Consider the following 22,983-nt stretch of genomic DNA (forward strand, 5'->3'; position numbering starts at 1 on the left):
TTGCACAACATAGTCTTATCAACACGTGTTCGAAAACGCATGGAGCGCTTTGCGGGAACCACAAGTGTAGTTACTATTTCGTCTTCCTTTGGGGGGAGACTAAGTACCTGCGATGGATACGTTTTTCGCAGAGTAGTCTGCACATTCTCGCAGGACAGAGGCATCAGGGGTGGCAGGGCTCTGTCAAACAGCTATCTGGAGGTTTATGGCTCACAGGTTTTAGACTCGGTGCTGCCTCCGCTTGCCATTTGGGCCTAATGGACACTGATGGAAAATGACTCCACTGTTCCAGCGATCCATCAGACGCCCTCTTTCTTTCTCTATTCATCAGAGAGCGGCTTTCAAACAGTGAACTTCGTGGGCGATTTACATGCCCCGATAAGATGCAAACAAACAGTCTTTAGTCAAATTGATGATTGTGGTGAAAAATAACAAAGTCAACTTCAGCTATAATTTACCATTTCCCTATTGGGGGGGGGGGGGGGTCTTAATGTCAACTATTTATACAAAGATTTCGAATACGTGTCACAATAAAAAGTAATTTAACTACCTAGAATGAAGCGTTTAAGTGACTTCAGACTTTCCACTATACATCTCCGGCTGCATATGGCCAGGGCGCAGTGAGTCAGCCAGCCACGAGTCCCCAGAGGGAGCGCAGCACAGCACGGCTCCAGACCCCGCCCGCTCAGAAAGAAAAGCGAGCGGGAGATGGAGAGAGGGGGTGGGGGTTACTTACACCGAGTCGGGGTACCTCTGAGTGATGTTGCCGCTATAGGTGGAGGTTGCACGGGAGCGTGTTGGGATTAAAGCTGTAATCATCGACGGCTCCCTGCCTGCGCCGGTCAGCGTGACGCACGGAAAGACGCGCAGTAACTGGAGTTACGTTGGATTGGAGCCAGTGGCAGCGGAGGGATCACCAAGTTGACACGCCGTGAGAGCTTACGGTTGTTTAACAAGGATGCTCCCGTCTTGCAAATGTTATTTTGTGACAAGTTTGAGCAAAAAATAGCGAAAAGGAGCGCGCTTTTGTGTGCGGAATGCATTTTCTTGAACTGCAATAAGAGAAAAGGTCAAGTGGACGCAGTTTTAGGCTGCAAAGAGATTTGCACCGTGGAACAAGCGGAACAAAGCGTGCGCCAGGCACAGCAGAAATCTGGGTAAACAAATATGACGGCCGGTTCTGGCGTTGTCTTAGGTCTGCTGATGAGCTACGATATCACCGACAGAATTGTAAACCTCGGATGAATTCTGGAGTCTGATTACCATTTTTCTGGAAAGGGAGAGAAAGAGAGCGAACGAGCGAGAGACAGGACCTAATCCAGGTAGCGCATCTCTCTCTCCGGCTGCGCGTAATGGGAGAAAACTTTCGGACCTTGCAGAGGAGACGCACCAGCAGCATCCTGCCGACGACGACGCTTTCGTAAATACCATGTGAATTCTTCTGTTTTATACGCAATTGGCCAAGTTTGAGAGTGAATTTCAAACATTCAGTATGACTTGAAACACCCCCGAGGTTATCGGAACTTCAAGCATCAAGCCAGTTAACCGCCGAGCCGATTTTATCAAAAGACGCGCAGAAGGACATTGATGATCTAGAAAGGATTTCTGGAGCAGCAGCAGCGCAGTGAAAGCCTGATATCAGTTAGTAATAAAAGACTCCCCCCTAGATGTCTATGATGTTGTGCCAGCTCGGGCAGAAGTGTGTGATGGAGGTGGTGTTGCTGGCCATCCTGTCTTGGGTGTCCGTGTGGGCGGAGGAGAAGATCATATTTGACAGACACGCTGTTTACTGGAATAGCTCCAACCCCAAGTGAGTTTTAGTAGGAGTTTGGCCTGAAGGTGTGTGTGTGTTTGAAACATTGTTTATCTAGGCTACCTGCTTGCTATAGATGCCCCTCAAAAACTCTCATTACTCACGTACACCTTGAAATCTTTAAGAACCTACACATTTCTCGGTCTTTTGTCATGTGCTGTCTGATCACATCAGTCTTATTTACATTTCATTTCTATTTAAGCAGCGGTTTGGCAGAAAGCTGCAATATTGATGTTTTAACAACACACACACACAGACAGAGGCAAATGAAAGTGTGTGTGTGTTTGTGTGAACCTTGGATATTTTATTCTGTGGCACAGAGAGCTCCTTTTGTTTTAAACAATGAGGGCATCCTGCCTCATCTTCTCAACAGTGTCTAGAGACTTAGTTTCTCTCTCTCACTCTCACTCACTCTCACTCACACACACACACACACACACACACACACTCTCACTCAAACCTTTTACCTTTCTTTCTGCTAATTTCTCGCTCCTGTGCCAGTCACACAAGTGCACATTATTTCTTTGTGAATTCAAGCACTTGTGCAAAACCCACATCCATAAATAAACACAAAGCCACACAAGGATGCACGCGCATTAACACACACACAACACACAAATGGTTGTCTTTAGCCGGCTCTCTCTCATTGACATGGGGCAGAGCACACTGGGTCCGTCTGTCTAATGGTTTGTGACAACCTGGCCAGCCTCTTTCTCTCCATCTCTCTCCCTCCAACCCCTTCCTCTTCTCTCCCCTCTCTCTCCCCCTCTTCTTTTTTTGCCTCCTTCTTTCTCCCAGGTAGATAAATAAACATTGAAAGTGCTCCCTCTCACTCACGGCTGAATTAGTCCAAACTAACTGCCCTGTCTCTCTGCAAAAACCAAACGCGCGCACACACACACACACACACACACACGCATACATACACAGAGAGCGCTAACAGGCCTGTCTCTGACTGCATCACTGTTCCACAGAAGGCTTCTCAAATATTTAACAGGCAAGGGGGAACATTTTCTCCCTTTCTCGATGTCTCCCTCTCCCTTTCTGTCTTTCTTTTCGTCGTTCTGTGCACCTGCTTTCTCATCACACACATACACCAACACATTGCAAACGTCACAGGGAAAATTTAAGCTATACTGATGGTTGCTGGGGGCGCTGTTATTCCGTCAGGGTCGTATGGTGAAGCTGAAGCAGAAAGGGGGTACATCAAAAATGCATTGCTGCTAAAGCAATGAATCTAGGCTCTGGAGCCCTGGCGAGGTTGGTTCCCCCTGTTAGACTCTGGCTCTGTCACTGCTCATGCTGTGCCTTTTTCTGCACACACACATACATGCAGGTCCATCCCTTGCTGTAATCCTTTGAGGATTACAGGAAGTTTTATGAGAGACTCAAGACTGGCGAAAAGAGATGAGAATACTGACACTAAAATCATTGGAGCTTATGTAAAATTTAAAGGAGGATCTGCTTTTTTATATATTTGCGTTGTTTCTTTTTTAACAACTTTGGTTAAATTTGGAAAGTTTTTGTCTGTTAAACTAAGGATTTCTCACAAAGTTATTTGCCAGGTGGTGGATGCAATAAAGTCAAACAAGACAAGAAACAAGAGCAGACAATCAGGTGATCAGGCAGATAAAGAAAACTGTTAGGGAGGGGAAATCAAGGTTATTGTAACCACTGTCATTTCAAAAATATAAAATCACTACAGTGACTACAAGTCCTTTATTCAAAGTATTTATAAAGTATAGGCACATATATATTTCAGCAAAGAATAGCACTTCCTTGTGCTTCTTTGTCATGTTAAAGATGACAAGCTTTGTCTTAACATAAGCTTGTTCTTCAAGGTGAAAACAGCTTTATGTATAAAATATAATTTTAGGATAAGTATTTCAAAAGATCGCTCACCTATTAATACACTATATTGTGATTTAGTCACCAATAACCGAAGCTCAGAGAACAAATGCAACAGTACTGCACCGCATCCGAGCAGCAGCTATTGTCTGAGGCAGTGAAATGACACAAACAGCTTGGAAAATGAACAGCTGTGTGTCTTAATTGATCACACAACATCAAGCACGCAGCTTGTATTGTGCGTTGCCTCTTCACATGTTCATCAAAAGTTTGCTCACACCACAACAGCTCGAGAAGGGTGTTTTCTGCAAGGTCACAAGTACTGGGTTGGAATTTGTAGAACTGATAATCAGTCAATCTGAAGTGCAGCTTTAACTTTCTGGCATGAGGTGACAAATTACTTTGGAAGAAAATCTGCAACCTAACTTTTATTCGTACATACTGAAATATACAAAGATTACACCTGTTGGGTTTTTTTGCTTTTAAACTGAATCAATGAAGCTCTTAAACCCCATGTGTGCTATTAACGACAGCACACCTGATTATTTTTGTTTCTGTCCTCTTTATTTAGCCAAATAAATTTCAAAATGCACTGTGCAGAATTAGCAACCAGCTGGAGATGGTAGTTCAGCTGCTAAATGGTTGCAAGGAGTATTCAGAGATATGGTCGTGCATGCTCTGTATTGTATATGTATGTATGTGCGCCAAAAAACAAAAGAGCAGAAAATTTGTCATCGGAGTTTTAGGATGAGAAGAGCTTTTCTACCTGAAAATGGTTTTACGCATCCAGCTATGAACTTAGGGGTAAATTTAATTGACTGTTGCATTTCTTTAAATGCTAAAGCTAATTACCCAAGTTCCATAAAAAATTGGAAGAGAAGTGGAGCATGAGGTAGAGAAGATGCAATTAAATTTTTCTGCAGAACAAAACTGCAAAACGAGGAAATGTTCTATGTTGGGCTCTCCGGCTGCCTCTGAAGTATAGGCTCTGTGTTTAAAGCATTGATAAAATTATGTCATGACATTCAATTCAACAGCAGCAGCCATCCCTAGAGATGTTGTCCCAGTTACATAGAAAAAGGCTGTAGACCTTCAATGGATTTACCTTGAAGTAACATTTGAGTAAAATCAAAATCTCAACATAAAAAAAAAACCTACATGGTGAAACACCACTGGTGTTAAGAACTGATCCATCTTTGTAGTTTGGGAGGCCATCATTACAAGGTATTTTACCCAATACCTGTATTTTTCAGCTGCTGTAGCAAGAGCTTCATCTCTGTTTACCCCGTTCCTTCTTGCTCTACTTTTTTCTTGGATATTTCTCTGAGATTAATCATCATCCACACTGACATCTTTTAATTGTTTTCACCTGCTAATTAATTGTGCTGCCAGTAAGTTAGCTGTGCTTTTAAGGAGTGCCTTGATCTCAACAAAACTAACCTGGATAAGTCGACAAAAATAAAAATAAGTCAAACAAACGTTTCTATTTAAGAAAGGCGGCATCCTACAAATTGGCCAAACCCTTTAAATCTCTGGCTGTGACTCTCAGCAGGCCTATCTCTTTCAAGGTCTTGCTGGATAATAGAAAATGTATGAGATAATCCAATTCAAATGGCTCTGGCCACTTTTGGTCACGGTGGGGAGCAACACTCGTGCACTCTCAGATTGTTGTCCATTCTGCTATTGTGATGAGATACATGGCGCTGCACAATAACAAAGTACCATAACACACATTATCACAACAATAGTGCAACATTAGAACAGCATCTGGAAATCTCCCAGATTCACATAAAGGGATTTATGCCACATGCAAGAAGGAATGTATGAGAAGCACACACACAGGCACACATGTGCACTTATACACACCAGCTAGATTTAGGTCACAAACTCACACACACAATCACATACAAGCAGAATGGCTGCCCATTGAATACAAGGTTAGGCAGCCCCCATTTTTCTATTTACTTGCTGTCATGCACACACATACACGTACACACATCAATGGAAGCTAGATATGGGGCACACATGCGCAGCCAGATTGGTTTTTCTATTCAGTAAAAACCCATCCTTTTTCCTGTTGCTGGCTTGCACACAGGGCTGCACTTGCACACACACAAATACTGAGCCCCTTTCTGGCTCCCAGGCCCATATTATAAAGCTCGCAGGTGAGGGGCTTTGTTCACCCCGAGCAGCTAATGTGCTCAGTGCAATGGGCTCTCCTCCACACACACATTCTCCGACACACACATAGAGTACACTGGCTCAATGGTCCAGAAGGAGCACCTTATCTAATCCCATGGTTTATCCTTCAAAAGACTTTCTTTTCCTTTTCTTCTTTGTTCCTCCTCTCTCTTCATCTCTGTGTCTTTGAGGAACTCCGTGTCAGTGAGAAGCGCTGATGGTTGACGACACTCTCATTCCACAGGACAGAATCTATCTCCTTGGAGACTCACACACAGAAATACACGCACCCACACAGCCTTTGAGGAAGAAGCGACTTATGCATCGAGCGCATATACTGCCCACAGAAACTTTAAAATGCAAGCTCGGGTCCGTACACACACACGCACCTCATATACATGCGGTCCGTACTCACACCGAGCACATCACAAGTCCCTGCACATAAACCCCCACACACTCACTGTCTTACCGTTGCGTCCCCTGTGGCGTACTGTGATATGTGTAGTGACTAACACTTCCTCAGCCATACCACACACATACAGACACACGTACACATAAGATTTGCATCCAATTTACATGTAGACTTGTAGTCACCCCCGCTCAGTTACTGACAGTTTGTCAGACTCAAACTTGCCCTTGGGTTAAATCTATCTGCCACTGCCACCCACTCCACCTCTTTTTCTCTCCATCTTTCTTCCTCTCCATCTTTATGTCTCCCTATCAAGCTCCCATCTTCCACTCTCTCATCTCCTCTCTCTTTTATCACCACTTCTCGCTTATCCCATTGGGATGTGGTTTGCATGTTTTTCTTGTGCAGGACCCTGAACTGTCCACCTTGCCTCAGGCAACATTTTTCTGTACATTAAAGCTGCACTACATCAGGTTATATGTTTGTGCTTTGACCTATATGACCTTGTATGGCTTTCTTTAAAATATCAGCACAGCTTTGGGTCATGTTGAGTGAAACGTGTCTCAGAAGTTGTCTTTGGAATTCGTTCCCTCTGGTCTCAAGCTAAAGACGATACTTAGAGTAATTAAAGTCAGGGCTGCTACCTCGCAAATTATTTCTCACAGCTCAGCAGGAGAGACACAGTTACATAAGAAGATCTAGTGTAGCAGATCTTAGTCATCAGCAGATTCAATGCAGTGACTGGCAGGAGGGGGTCATCTGAATATCCAGGGGCATCGAGGTGGAACAGCGTGTTTGCTGATATTAAAAGCTCTACCAGTACAGCTGTTTTAAATATGGGTGCATGATATTTGATGACACGGGTGGTATTTTATGTCTGTTGAATGATAATGCAAGCCAAGAGAAAGACAGCATGCAGTGTAATGATAAGGAACATCTGAGGTAAGCTAAGACACTTTTATATATCTAAGAGGTTCCCATCCTTTTTCATCTGACAGACCCCCACAGCCCTGTCAGATGGACAAAAAGTCATTCCTCAACAGCATCTGACATCTTCAAATGTGTTCAACTGAACTCGTTTCAGACTCGATCTGGACCAGTTTCAGCTTACCATTTCTCTATTATAGTCAGTCAGACAACTTCAAATGATTTATTACAGCAAAGGCATATAGTTAAATTTTAGCATCAAGCTTCCAAGTGCATGACTCCCCACAGCATGATACACATAAAAATAGGTGGTAATGAATAATTATCTCACCAGAGCCTACAGGAGGATGCTGGGGTAGTGGAAGGCTTGAAACAGCAGGAGGGAATGCTGGTCAGGAGTGTCATTGACATGTCAGAGGAAGAGATGGGAAACTGAGGCTTAAATTTACCACCAGATGTGTTTACCACCTGATTTTTCCTTCACTTTTTTTTACGCTTTTCTTTCTTTCTTTTCTTCTTTTTCCAAATTTTGTGGTGGAAACAAACTTCCATAAAATAGTAAGGTAGAAGAGTGAACATGTGTATCACAGGTTGATTTTCCTGACAGAGCTAGCTCATAGGCTTTTATTTATCTCTTAACCCTTTAAGACCCACCATAGAACCAAGTTCGCCAGAGCTTATCTTTATATTTTTACATGCTGTAGTGCCATTTTTGGGAGCATTTCAAGTTGCTATACGTTGATACAACCGTTATACCCCAAATTTTAATTATATGTATGCATTAAATCCATAGAAAATAGAGAAATTTCAGGTGTTTGAGGTATATCCCTCAAAACTGTAAATGCATAAAAATTTGCACAAAATCGTTTCCAGCCACAGGAAATTTATTTTGAGTGTCTTCATAGTTTTATTTTTGAGACACACCAATTTTTTACATGCTGCAGAAAAAACGAAAATAAATATTATAATGCAAATTTGCAGAAAAAAACGAAATCTGCATCAAAATAAACCATTTCCAACAGTGCAATTTGAATTCTAAGCCGCCCAGAAACTATACAGAAAAGCATAAAGTCAAACATGACTTTTAAAAACACCAGTATACATGTATAAATGCCCTAAAGGGAAAAACTACGTTTCCCAAGAAATATGATGTCACTCCCGGTTTTGGCAGGTAGGCTAATGGCGCACATGCGATAGTTCGCGCTGACGTCGTCTGTTCCAACGTAGGAAGTACTATGAACAGCTGATCGGATCGCAACGTGCTTCTGGAATATCATGTTTTTGTTTCTGCAAGTGATTTTTGTGCAATTTTTGCAAAGCCATATGTGGTGACAGCTGAATGCATAAGATGTAAGTACAACTTCTCTTATTCCATATGCGAATAAAAAAATATTGCGCTATACGTGGTTGCAGTTCTACCGGGATTTAAAATAGTTGCGCAAAGTGAAGCAGTCTACTTTAAGGTTTATTTCCAATAAGTGTTATTGGCAACTTTTTTCAAGGTTTTTGTACTTTTATCTCGCATCTAACACTTTCATTTCTTTATGTTGTTAAGTAATAAGTACTTTTATTTAGTATAATTTTAGTTTTAGAAAAAAAAGAGACTAAAGTAGTGATCAAAGTAATGACTGAAAGACTATGATTAAAAAATACATGAAAAACTATGGTAAAAAAAAAAAACCCCAGTGTGAGCAGTATGCGTTCTTATTAGTACATTTCAAGATACTAAATTAATAAATAAATGGTGGAAACAAACCTTCCATATTCCAACTTCTTCAGGTTGACTCAATTCTTTAATAGACTGGGGAAATTGTTATTAGTTTTTTATTGTGGTCTCTATTAGTGAGATAGTAATCTCTTGCCCTGATGGGTCAATACATATTTATTCTGTTCTCCTTATTCACAGTGACCATCATTGGCATCATCATCATTAACATTAATATAATCAGCATCAAATGACCGTAATCGTAGCCATCGCCCTCACTGTCACCACCTTAATTTTCTTCATCAAAACTTTAATCACTGCTGTCATGTTCCCTGCTGTTTTCATTATCCTTATCATCATCATCTTCATAGACATCATTAGCATCACCTTCATAATCAACACTGATTTCAGGCATGTAAATAAACACCAAATGTTTTTCTGTTTTTTTTAAAGTTAAGAAACACATGCTTAACACTCTGGTACGACTACCTGCTTTGGAAACGTGAAATTCAAAAAGCAGATATTCATCAAACAGCATTTTAAATTAACCTGGAGAAAAAATAAACACACAGCTGCAATAACCGAGTGCAGTTCAGGTGTGGAAAAGGTTTTGAAAGTAGTTGCATGATCTTTGATTTTTAATTTTCCAACTCCTCAGCCTGGCAGTGGAAAATGCACCCACAAAACAACCTTTGTTTAAGGTCTTTGTCCTTTGGGCTGTCAGGGACAATGACAACACCAGATGAACTATTACAACCGCGCAGTGAATGGCTGCGTACCTCTCCTGAATCTTTAATCTATCAGCTGTAGAGTTTTAATTTATCTGTTTACAGTTTCTGAGCTGAGGCTGAAGACAAATTTCCAGCCCGGATTGGATAATGATGACGGACTTTATCATTATCACCTCCATTGTCATCCTCATCCGTATGTTCATCATCACTAATGCATTCAGTATCACCTTCATCAAATCAGAATAATCAATATCATCACCACCTTTGTCATCACCTGCTCTTCTTCCCTCTTTCTGGAGGCATATCAGATTAGTGCATACAGCCCTCAGAGTCTTTATTAGAATTACGCAGGATTAGACCTGAGGTGAGGATGATTTTGCAGGTCAGAAGGAGGATTGCTGCAGAGAAAAAAGTTCAAATCCTCTCAACCAGAAGGCGGAATACATGCAGACACCTTGGAGAGACATAAGAATCAATGGACTGAATTAGTTTGCAGCCTCTGCAGCACCAAGCACAATTAAGTAGCGACAAAATCACGAGAGTGCTGCAACATCTGTTGGTTCTGCCTTATTATGTCCCATTAGCATAGTGTAAAATGGGGAGTTTATAGTGCCCCCATTCTGGATAAAACAAAGGTAGTGGGGTGTCCATAGCTGGCTGGGAATTAGACAGTTTCGCCCTGCTTCGTTTGATGGATTACATGCAAATGATTCACTCGCTCCTTCTTTTGTTTGACCCTTCCACTCCTGCTGTTTGAAAATCTACCAGGGATATTTTTGGATGAAGGTGATTTTTTATTATTATTATTATTATTGTACCAACTCATGCACGTATTATATGCACACAGACATATATACACACACGAATGCAAGCCAACAGTCTCGTGATGGTATTGTGCAGTCGGACATGCTGAAAACAACCCTGCCAAAAGACAGGTTGTTTTTTTTCTTTTGGATGAATTTGTTTGCCAAATTGCATGGCTTTAAAAAAAAAATTGCTTCTCGGCGAATACCAGCGTGAAAGTTGTCAGGGTCAGCTTTTACAGTTTAACCTCACCTCGAGTGGAAGGAGAAAATGAACGAATCTTCTCTTCTTCTTTTCTAAATGCCAATTTTCTCATCCTAAAAGCTTTGCGTGCCAGAGGGCATCTTAAATATTTGGCAAGGCACCACGCTAAAGGCCATTGTTTCTCCTGTAATACCAGCTTCTCACCTGCTGAGACCATCCAACCATGTGCTCTCCGTCCAACTACACTGCTGGACTCTTACTTCCCTTCCTTCCATCTTCTTGGCGTCACAGATTTCCACCGCTTTCCCTCTTTTTTTCGCTTAATTTCTCTTTTGTTTTGACTTTCCTTCCCTTCCGTTGCTTTGATTCTCAGTCCTCTTCCAGAAACTTTCATCTTCCTTCTTCTTTGTGAAAAAGCTGAAGTGGCCTCGTCTTTGTTATGCTCTCAACTTTTTGTCCTTCTTCATATCCGCGCTCTGGGTCTAATCCTTCAAGTAGATCTTTCTGTTTCTCTTTCACATTTTTTGTCTGTTTTTGTCTCTCAAGGCCAGTCCGAGGCATATAGCCAGACAGTGGAATATGTGTTATTATCAGTCTCCAACTGGTCTATATGAACACTGAACAGAAGGGGTCCCATCAGAGTATCAGGCAGGCAGAACTGAAAGAGTGCCATTCTTCCGCTCGGGTAACACAATCGGCACAACCAGCCGGGACCTGAGGAAAAGTATTAGAGGGAAGCAGAAACAAGGATGGAGCAGGAATGACAATGCCCATTGTTCACGATGTATTGAGTGCAGTCTGGCATGTTTCATATTCTGGGCTGGTATCTCCCTATTTTGTCCTCTTTTATTCATGCTTTCATTCTTTCATCCTGTCTGTTGGCCTCTCTGTTCCTTCTAAAGATCCATGGATCTCTGAGTTTCTCTATCTCCTGGCTCCAACTATTTCATTCTCTTCATTAAAACAACAACTCTCGGGATCTCCCCCAGGTTGTTTCGGGGACTTACATCATCATCACCATCACCGCCATAGTCATTATCATCAACAAACCTCATTAGTGGAAGCTAGCAACAGCAGCAGCAGCTCTGCAGCGTAATATCCTTACTCAGTCTTTCAACCTGCTCCTCTGCATGAACGATCAAACGCGGAGGGGAAGTTAAGTAAACATTTCATATTGCATTACTGATTCAGTGCCATGCTGCTAACATACTAAACAGATCATTACACTCCTATGAACAGATGAAATGATGATGATATTTTCCACCAAGTACAGACTCTGTCAGGGCAGGATTGAAAATATGAAAAAGAGCAGTGTTTTGTGAAAAATGCAAAGGAAAGGTCTGATTTCATTTGCTCTGGGGGGATTTTTTTTTCCTTTTTTGAGAAAAAGAAATCATTTCTAAGACAAGGATTATCATTCTAAGCCACTCCTTTAATAAGAGAAAGAGTAAAATAATCCTAAAGTGAAATGATGAGATTTCTGCCACTGAGAAATAAAATCGTGGGGAAGGATATATTCTTAGTTCTAATTGTTACATGCTTTGACAGCAGGCTGCAGGAAATATGGTTGGCAGAGGAGATTAGCATAGGGACCACAGGTCACCATTGTTGTGAATAGGGAGTGTCATACATTTGGTTAGATGATTTATATATATATATATATATATATATATATATATATATATATATATATATATATATATATATATCGCAAGGTAGCACTCCTAACAGATCTTCTCTTAGCAGACACTTCATCCCTGCAGAAAAGCACAGGTGTAATTAATCACGTTAATGATGCTGGTTCTGTGAGGCAGCGTGCACAGTGAGGCTAGCTCTGTAACACCTGAATGGAATGCAGCCAGTTGCTAAACTGGCATTCAACAATTCAAACTGTGGACAACTGTCTTTTAATTACTCTATTTGTCTGAGAGATAAAGATATTTACTGTTCAAAAACATCATGAAAACCACATCTAAATATTATTTCAGTGTCAGTTTGTTGGTCAGTGGGTTCACCACGGCTCTGTTTGTGGATTATAGCTCTGTTTGTCCATCAGGCTGTGCATTCAGAGATCATCTTCTGTATACCTTGGTTTTAACAAATCATTATTACTGTTGCCTTCCTGTTGGCTCACAGCAATATAGCCATTCTCCTCTGACCTGTGGCATCTACAGGGCATTTTCACCCAAACAAGTGCTTGACTTGATTCACCAAGTCGCTAAAATGTGGTTCACTGATTATTAAACATTTACTTTTACAAGCAGCTGAACAGGTGTACAGTCGGGGTATGTCTGTAAAAAGTAAAAAAAAAAAAAGGGTGTATGTGCAAAAAGCTGATGGGAAGAAGCATCATGATGGCAGTGATATGCAACAAGTAGCTATGTTCTAGATATAAACAGTGATAATGACGCTGATGTTGGTAGTCGTTGCACCGGTATGACAAAAAAAATGTGAACGATGGCGGCATTGTTGATGAGAAGAATGAGAAAAATGGCAAAATAATGAAGAAAATGAGCACTGTGGAACGATGATGACAACGGTAAAAAAAAAAAAAAAAAGCCATAATAACGGTAATTGAAGTGGTGAAGAGAGTGAGAAAAGCAGAAACGGATAAAAAAAAAAGTGATTTTCATGGGGTGAGTTTGTTGATGATGAAGCTGGATTACACTGATGCTAGAAGAGATGATGGTGATAATTCCCAATGATTGCACTAGGGTGATGATTCTGAACACAATAGCTGAGTTGTTGACAATAACAAGATTAATGACACTGATACTAAAAGAAATGATGATGACGATGATAGCAGTGATTGTGCGCATATGATGATGATGTCGAAGATAGTACGATTAGTAATGGTTTTGAAGACTAAGATGAAAGGAGCATAATGAGTCACCTCCTCTCTGCTGTTTGCTCCCCCCTCCTGTTGTCCAATTTCAAGACTCCCCACTGCATACCATCTTCACCCGTGTCCCCCTCCTCTCCCCCCACTGAGCAGGTTCGTGAGAGGACAATCAGAGCGCTCCGTTAAGATTCCTTTTCTTTCGCTTGTACCTCTCTGAGGAAAATGAAGAAGGAGAGGGCAGATGTGAGAACATTACTAGTTTTTTGGCAGTTTTGTCTTTTCTGTTGATAGAAATGGGAAAATGAGCAAATTCACCACTGATGAGATGCTTCATTCTTTGAGGCGTCACCTTTAACTCCCTCGCGCAGCCGCCGGGAGGTGTTTTGTCACAAATGAGAGGGAGATTACTCATTTATTCTTTTGTGTCCTCCGTTTTTTTTATACTTTGGTCGTATGTATGTGTGTGCACATGCCTGCCAACTCTTGGCGCGCGTGCGTGCATGGGTCTTTATTTCTTTGTTCATTTGATGTGGGTGTTTAGGTGCAGCTTAGGAGTGTGTAAGTGTGTTGGCGTCAGTGGCAGAAAACGGTCCTTACACCGGTTTGAAGAGTCTAATCAAAGGCTGGCAAAATTTTCTCGCTTCTTGTGTAGTTCCGAAGCTTCCCTATTTTTTTTATTTTTTTTTTTACTCCCTCCTCTCCTGCCTACTCTCATCTCTGATTACTGAAGGGCTTGCAGGAGGGCTCTGTTCTTCACCGAGTTTTTCGATGACGTCCTTCATAGCTGTTGCACTGACTACGAGCACGTGTTTCCTTATAGGAGTCTTTGAAGAAGCAGAGCTTGTGAAGAAACTGTGAAGGTCTGCAGTCTTTATTTTCCAACTGTGGACACTGGTGGATAACATGAAGCCAGCTGTGGCACCAATCATCCAAAGCCTGAGGTGCAGTCAAAGACAGGAAGGCAGGAAGGAAAGGCAAGATAGTAGGAGATGTATTTATAGTACATGCACAGTGCTGAATTATATTTGCCTAATAAGGAAAATGGCTCTAAGGAGCTTCCTCGTTTTGGAGATAAGGATGTGTTAAGAAATAGAAACGAACTGTTCCAGTTTAAATAAAGTTTGAATTTTTTACAGTTTTTCTTTTTTGTCAGCCATGTATCGTAATGAGATTAGTGTCTGATGCAATTACGCCATGATTTTTTTTTTTTAAAGCGACGAATACAAAGATGTTTCAAATGGATCCAAAATTTAAAAGGGAAGAAAGGGTGATGTGATGGACAAAAACCTGAGGGAAAGATGGATGGAAACAAGGAAAAAAAAGTGGGATGAGAATGAAGAGAAGAGCGTGAGAGATGTAGAAAAAGAGAGAAAATTGACAGGAGGCGTGTATGGCTGTCTCTGGGTGCAGTGAGGAGTATAGGCTGTGGCATCCGCTAGTGGTGCTGCATACTCCGTGTTTGATCAAACACACTTCAAACACCCTCTCTGACTTCCTCTTGCAGAGGGTTGGGAAACGAACGTGCGCGCGTCTTCTCCTGAATGCGCGTGCGGCTGGGTGTTTGCTGAGGAAAGCGTTATTGGTGTTTTGTTTATCTAAAATGGGTCAACCCTAAACAAAACAAGCACAGTGACTACAGTGGCTGAGATGTTCATTGCTGTAAACTGCGGTTTCCTTGCGGCTCCCAATCCAGTGAATAATGTTGACGAATGACCCTGTGTGTGTGTAGTTGTACTGCTCTGTGTGTGTGTGTGTGTGTGTGTTTCCACAGCTGAGCGTGTGTGCACTATTTCTCTATTATCTTTGCCCCAGTCACGTTTTTCACCTCTATTAAGTTATTCGCCATTAAATGCTCTCTACTTCGACTTAATTTCATGTCTTCATTTTCTCCATGTTCCCCCATTGTGGAGCTGTGCATCTCTACGTCTTAAAGAACCACGACTCCAGAGAGCTCATTAAAGCCATTAGCAGAGAGAAGTCACAGAATAGTTAGGCTCGCTCGCTGTTGTCTCATTTCATATTGCTAACAGCTCCAGTACTGATTAACCAACCTTTGACTCATTCACTTATATCTGCTTGCCCGTCACCTCCTTTAGGTCATGCATGCTGCATAATGTGCATACTGTGGCCCACTATGATTTCCTTAATTTTCCTCTATTAAAATCATGTTACCACGCTCATCCTGTCACATGAAAGTTTGATTAGGAACATTATTGAAGATTAGATTGATGAATTATTGATCAGCAAGGTGGGAAGTCTACTCGACAGTAGATTAGACACGAGTCAAGAAGTCCTGTTTGTGTGAGTGTTTAAAACATGCATGGGACTGTATATGCATAGGTGAAGCTGAGTGCATATATGAGAATTTGTGGTCATCCAGCATGCTTATCAGTTTGAAAGAAAGTGATAACTCAGGCTGAGGTTGATGGTATATCAGTAATGATTCTGTGTTAGAAGATCATTCAAAATGCTCTGTGATGTGAACAATTTCAGAGTCTCTCACCGTGTGAGTCTTGCATGGATTGCAAAAAGGCTACAGTTCAAATCTGAGACAGTTTTTTGCAAAGAATCGATAGAATGTGTTCATTTACAAAACTGTGAACAGAATATACCAACTGTAGTTGCATAATTGTTGGACACTTGAATCAGCTGTAGGTGGATGTGTGAACAGTGTGCTGGATAAGGTGTTAGATAATGTGAAAATGTAATTGTTTATATGATTACAAGTGTCTGCATCTGTAACTCTGCCTGCTAGGATCCATGAAGTCAAAACAGCTGTCCAATCAGAGCCGCGGGGCTCTGTAGAAGATAGAAAACATGGATGTAGTGCCGGAGCATGAGGGGAGTACTAAAAGCTCACCTAGCTAAGCACGAGTATATTTATAAAGTGCGATCAAAACATTCTGGAACAGGTCCATGAAGATCAAAAGCCTTACCTGATTAAAATTTAGTCAATCTCCAGTTCAAGGTCACCTCCTCAGGCATCTCATTTTTAGATCGCTGGAAGTCCCGTTCTTACCAGTTCCACTGTGTGTTGATTTCACTGCAGACAATTTGACCTAGATTTCATATCATATGTAATGACCCAGCAGTTTTCATATAAAGGATCGACAGTTTCCAAGCAGAAGACTGAGGAGCGTGCAGGGTTTCTTTTATTATTTATTTATTTTTTAACATTAATCAGTTCACATGAATTCATCCTCCCGAGGCGACTGTAATGTCCTAAGGGGGCTGAGGGTGAACATTCAGCAGAAATCAACTGAGCTATTTTGTGGCAGCTCTTGATTGCACAGGGTGCCTTGTAAATAGCTTTTTCTCCATGAATACAATTGTTGGGTACCACCTTGACTAGGGGTGTCAAACATAAGGTCCATGGGCCAGAATCGTCCCAGTAAAGATTCCAATCCGGCCCACGCTACAGCCTTAAAAACATGATTTGGTGCAGAGATTTGAAACTTTTAGCTGTATTTTCATAAGTTTTACTGATTTTCCTAATGATAAAGGCCCCCCACTGCCCATTGTCATGCTTACAACACCAAAGTACAAGGACATTATCTGTAAATTAATAAAAACCTTACAGTTTGAGCAATGATCTATCAGAACCGTTTCTGTAACATTACACGTTTATCATGTCGTTTCACTGGTGAGGTCCACTTTACATCAGAGTGGCCCATGATGTAAAATGAGTTTGACATCCCTGACCTAGACCATTCACAGTTTGCCTCCCTGTCACTGCTTCAGCTTCTTGAAAATGAAAATCGAGTTAAAGGTTCACTTTCGGCACACTGTGAATCTATGACTTGATTTATAGGCTACAAGAGATCAAGTGCACATGCACAGGTCCAAGTGAACAGAACTGGACTTCTACAAAGTGATCTGAAGATTTTTGGCTTTCATAGCCCCCTGACTGGAGCACCCTCATATTAATATATACATATAAAGCAGGGTATTATGGTGTTCTGTCATTTATATAATGTAGCACTTGATTAAACACTTCATCAAGATGTTTATTAGAAAGTCCCACTCCAGCCATCCAAGACCAGTCAAGATTATAGTGACCAAAATAGGCAACTATCATTCTGTTTAACTAAAGTTCAATGACTTCAGTTATATAAACCTAATACACCTTTAGAGGTAAGGTTATCGGCACCAACACCAACATTAGTAGGACTTGATGTAGCCTGGAACAGCAGCCACATATTCACACACACAAATGACCAATCAGCATAATTAATCAAGTGTTCCACAAACATGCTCATTAACATTAAAAATGACATATACCCTGGAAGGGTAAACCACATAAAAGCAGACTCGTGCACACACAGACTGAGAGAGGGAGGACCAAAGCAATGCACCATAAAATACACTTAACAAAAACTCCCCAATAAATAATATTTAGGTGGGCAAGAGGCTACACCAGTCCAAAATTGTAAGTCAGCTTACTTTTGATTAATAAAGCAGGAGACGACCGCTGGAAGTCTTTGAGCAGTGTGATGGAACTGTAGGAAACAATTCATTTGGGGAAATATGTATCTGGGTCATGTGTGGAGCACCTCGACAAATGATGGAAAGACCGTGTCTGCTGTCACCGCTCTTCAGCTGCTGTACAAGCACTTCATCTTCTGCATTATCCACTAAGAGAAAAGTGTGCCGCCAGTGCTGCCAGGTTGTATTAATGACTTCTCACCAAAAGCATTTGACCGAGGCAAGCAAGCACCGACTCTCATAAACTCATATTCCCAGCTTAAAAATGAGCGTTCTTTCCCTTTTGAAGTGTTTATCTTTCTAAATAGTGGCTGCATACATGGAGGGTTGGGTCAAAGGAGAGCCAAGTGCTAAGTTGCATGGTTATGCTGACAGGAAAAGGGTTCAATTAGCAGTTGAGCTGTCAGGTACTTGACAGTGGCACTTGTTGAGGAGAAACTGATAAAGGGATAGTTTTGCAGAGCTGAATTTTTCCTTCTGTTTTTCATAGTGTCCTTTAATATCACAGAAATGATTTTTTTATTGCTCGTAAATTATTTGGATAAAAGCAAGGAGTGGGTGAATTATTCAAATGTTGCATGTAATTCAGGGGACCTTTGGAGGGTGCAGCTTTAAACGGGTGAAACAGAACAAAGGCTTCAAATGATTGTTATTGCCCATAGATGAAGCCACGCTTTTAACCAAGGTCATCACAATTAATTTTCTTCTCTTAAGCCTGGTTATGCTTATAAACTGCATTCATCCACTCCACAATTATGGAAAAGATATGAGATGATAAAGAACTTAAAAAGATCTCCATATTTAAGCTCAATGATACTTTTGCACTTGGATGTAACTGTGGACTGCAGTAGAGTCTTTGATCAGATATAACTTTATGATTCTTGGATGATGGGGTAGAAGTCGAACCGTATGATTAAATAGTAAAATAATAATAATGATCATTTTTTGCTCATTGTGCAAAGGTTGGTAAACAAGGTTCAAATGAGTTTTTAAGGTGACAGGATAATAAATCTAACGACACTACTTTTCGCCTCATCCCTGCTAAGAGGAAACAAACTGAGTGTCAGTTACTGAGCTTTTATTTAGAAGCCCCATTTGTTGACTGCCTCTAAACACACTCTGACCAAAGCATCTTGGGAGCCACTTAGCAAACAACTCGGAGTCAGTAATGAGGAAGGTAGCATCACTCTCCGCAGAGGGTCTCCCTTTTCTTAAACCCATTTTCCAGTTTGCTGATGGCTTTCTGTCTTGCTGCGTCTCTTGGCTGTGACACCGACTGTCACCATCTGCATCCAAATTATACGTGCCCACGGAGAGGCAGGAAAGCTCACATTTTCGGCAGAATATGCCTACCAGGAAGGTTTTGGGATAATCCAAGTCAAATAGCTGTGGGCAACCACTGCAGATCAGATCCTTCCCAGGAAGGGACTTGCTTACCAGGCACGCACCCTTAGGCCACGCTTATGGGTGAGTTTTAAGTTGTCGTCAGAAGACAGAGAGAGGATCACTTGGAAAGTTGTTGTCATTTTTTATTGACAAAAGTCAGTTGCGCAGGAAGCCGTGTTTTTGTACTCTGTGAGGCTCAAATCGGCTCATTTACATGTGTACTGAATGCTTGTCTCGTTGAATGATGTGAATCGTCAGACGCGTTTTGTTCTGGGATCCATTTTATTTCTAACACTAAACTTCCTCTTTTTTCTCTCTCTAATGATGATTCTTTTTTCACTCACATTGTTCAAAGCGTTTCTGTGATTCCCTCCTCACAACCATCAGAAAGTATGAGTGTAACAAAGATTCAGCCTTTCAAAACACTTCTATTCTCACTGAGAATGTTGGCATTTGCTGTGAAAATCTAAAAAAAAGGGGAGAAATTATTCAAACATGAGCATGCATGCATGAATTGCAGGCGGTGACTAGTTGCTTTTTTCCATGTTTTACCCACATGCAGATTATGCATGATTTCTCCTGGGACTGCATGGCACACCAATGATTTCTTTTGTCATAGATATTTAGATATTTATTATCAGCTGGCCCAAATTTTGCTGGAGAATTCAAATCTAAGCCCTTTGGACTGTGCAGATTCACCACACGGATAGAATGCAGGCCTCAGGCACAGGCAGAAACAGTAATACAAACTTTAGTTTCCCGTTGTCATCCCCGGCTGCATCACTTAAATCAATTGCTATGAAATCTTTTTCAAGCTTAATCTGATTTTTCTTTATCTGTGCAGCGATAACGGCATTAACAGCAAACAAGACAAGATGGAAATCCAGATTAAAGATTAACTTTCTGAAGGCGCAGTGTCAACCATACCTCAATTTAGAAAAATCAAGAACAAGCAAAAAACACATGATTGCATATCATATTAGGTGCTGTAACTAAACATTGCATGCAGGGAAAATGTAACATAAAGCATTAAACAGATTAGAATATAAGCCCTAAAGAGAGGATGAGTCACCGAGGAGTTCAAATGCTAATTTGCGATTGTATTAAGTGACTCTTTCTTCAACATACATGGTGCTTTTGTGGAAATGGTTCTAGTTTGTCTTTTATATATGTAGAGAGCGTGAATTTCAAGGCTGTGATGAAACATTGATGTGAGAGGAGAAAATACCCAATTTGGTCGGCAGAGATTAACACAAAAGCATAAAAAGCTGATAAAAGGCCCTCTCATCTCTGAAAGCAAACAAATGAAGCAAACATGAACGGTACCCCAAAAAAAAAATAAAATCAAAAGGCAAAACAAATTAGAAAACGAGAATCTGTGCAGTAAACATCAACCGATATCACAGGCTCTGCCAGCAGATCAACCGAAACTGGACATCTTTCAATCTGAAAATATGTGAATTTATTTTTATTCCCAAGAAGCTGACTCTTCAGAGACGTGAGGAATTTCTCTTGACAGCAGTGACAGGCAGGAAGTCCTCCCTGCATTTTCACCACAGTTGATTTGGTTTGCATCTCAAACGCAGGATTCTCTCTCACATCCCTGAAGCACTTTAGCTTCGAACTGTTGCCATTTTTCCACCAAATGGACAAATATGAACCAAGGACGGTGCTTTCAGGGGAAAAAAGAAAATCTACCCAAATCAGTTAGCGTGTGTGAGTAGGTGTGTGTCTGTGTGCGTGTGTGTGTGTGTGTGTGTGTGTTCCTCTCCCAGCATTTCCCCCATCTGCAGAGGAAAGAACTCGCTGAACTGTGAACCAATGAGCATCTCAGCAGCAGAAAGATGCTGCTAGGAGCGGTTCCTACATCCAGCTGTGGACCTATGCATAACGCACACACACACACATTAAACACACGTCTAGCGCACATCCAAAACAAACACAAAGTCTCTGTCTTAAGGCCATACAGTGAAGGTGATAGACACTTTATGGATGTAACCTTCTCCTTTCCTCTTTCTTCTCCTTCCACTCCTATTCATCACAAGTTAACATGTTATATATACGGAGCACGTTATCTCCTACTTTTTGCTGCCATTTCTTTTTCTCTCTCCTTCCAGCTCTCCTTTTTTTTTTATATCTAATACACAGAGACAGGGTGGATGTATAATTCATATCCCCTCTGCCAGCCGTGCTCCTCTCGGTGTGTGTCTGTGCATATGTGTGTGTCTATGTGAGAGTGTGCATGTTTGTGTTTGCGCTGCCACCATTACTTCTCACCCAAAGCGGAAAGAGCGGGTCAGCTAAGTACACGTGTGTTCCTGTGCACTTGTGTGTCTTTACACTGATATAAATCTTGCATGGTCGTGGGAACTCCCACTCGCTCATTTTGCTGTATGTTTCATTACATGGCTCGGGGTTAAAAGGAGTGAGCGTGGGTAAAACATTTGACGTCTGTTTTCCTTTGGTGTATTTATTGGTTTTGGGATTCACATCTATCTCTGCGTAGCGTGCTCTCCCGCACTGCTTATGAAACTGTAAAAGCAGGCCAGCGTTTGCTCTCTGATGGCAGACATGCTTCTCTGAGCTCGAGTTTCTCTGAAATAGAATTTGGTAGGGCAAGACCCACCTCTCTTCTCCACTCAACCATACACTTACTCATTCCCTCTGGGGAGGAGAGAGGCAGAAAGAACGAGGTACGGGAGTGGGAGGAAGGAGAGAGAGAAGCGATGAAAGAGGGGTATAAAGTGCAAAGGAGGGAAGGGGAGAAAAGAGGGAAATGGCTGGAAAGGGACGGAAGCAAAGAAGAAGCAAGTGAGAAAAAGAGAGAATGGATACATCTGCTCGAGTAATGCATTTAAATCCCATTTTAGGTAGATGAACCTAACCCCAGTATTTCCACAGGATGGTCATTTACTACCACTTTACAAGTGGGAGATGTTGAGATTAAAATATTGCACCTTTAATAATATTTCTGTGACCATCATAATAATTTATAACTGCAGACTAAAGGTCTGGTAATGCTGTGCTATAATACATTACTACACTATTTATATTTGAAAATGTCAACAAGTTCTCTGAAGAGACCAAGAATTAATCTGTCCCACTAGATACACTTAAAGTCTCACTAAAGGTCTTGGATAAGCTAATAAAAGTTGTTATATACCTCAGTGGCACTGATGTCATTGAATTACAGTCAAGATCGTTTCAGTTGCATAGGCTAATGCACTGTAGCTAAGCACAAGAAGCAACAGGGGCATTGGTCAGAGTAGCAGCAAGTAGTAACTCAAGTTCTATTAAATTCACATTTTTATTATGGGTTGAAGTTGAACTATATTTGAGGGTATACCCTATTGAAATGTAGGGATATATCTGGCTGTGTGAGACTACATTTCTAGCTATAGTCTGCCAAGGCTGAGGTGAGGTATGTTTTTAGGTCTTTTTTTTTTTTGTCTGGCTGTCTGTATGTTGGGAAGACAGGCTAGGCTACACTGTTTGCTGAGGCAGGTGCTCCTATTGATCAGTGGTACCAAAGTAAAATCTCAGCTTTGAGTTTTAACAAGCTTCTGTATTTGAAGTGGAAAATGTCTCCTTTTTTTTTTTTTTTTTTTAAACAAGTCCAAAATGTCAGAGCTCCTCAGTTTAACCCAA

The 22,983-nt window shown here is 41.2% G+C and overlaps 1 protein-coding gene across 1 annotated transcript in view; it reads left to right on the top strand.

The window, feature by feature from the left end:
- The first annotated feature begins 685 nt into the window (after positions 1 to 685).
- efna2a (ephrin-A2a) overlaps positions 686 to 22,983 on the top strand; it is an 80,530-nt gene continuing 58,232 nt past the window's right edge. The window contains exon 1 of the mRNA XM_026151312.2: positions 686 to 1,810. Within this exon, the coding sequence (XP_026007097.1) occupies positions 1,668 to 1,810 (143 nt within the window). The 5' untranslated portion in view covers positions 686 to 1,667. The remainder of the gene's footprint in view (positions 1,811 to 22,983) is intronic.

Source organism: Astatotilapia calliptera, chromosome 19, assembly GCF_964374335.1.
Source record: "Astatotilapia calliptera chromosome 19, fAstCal68.1, whole genome shotgun sequence".
Lineage (NCBI taxonomy): Eukaryota > Metazoa > Chordata > Actinopteri > Cichliformes > Cichlidae > Astatotilapia > Astatotilapia calliptera.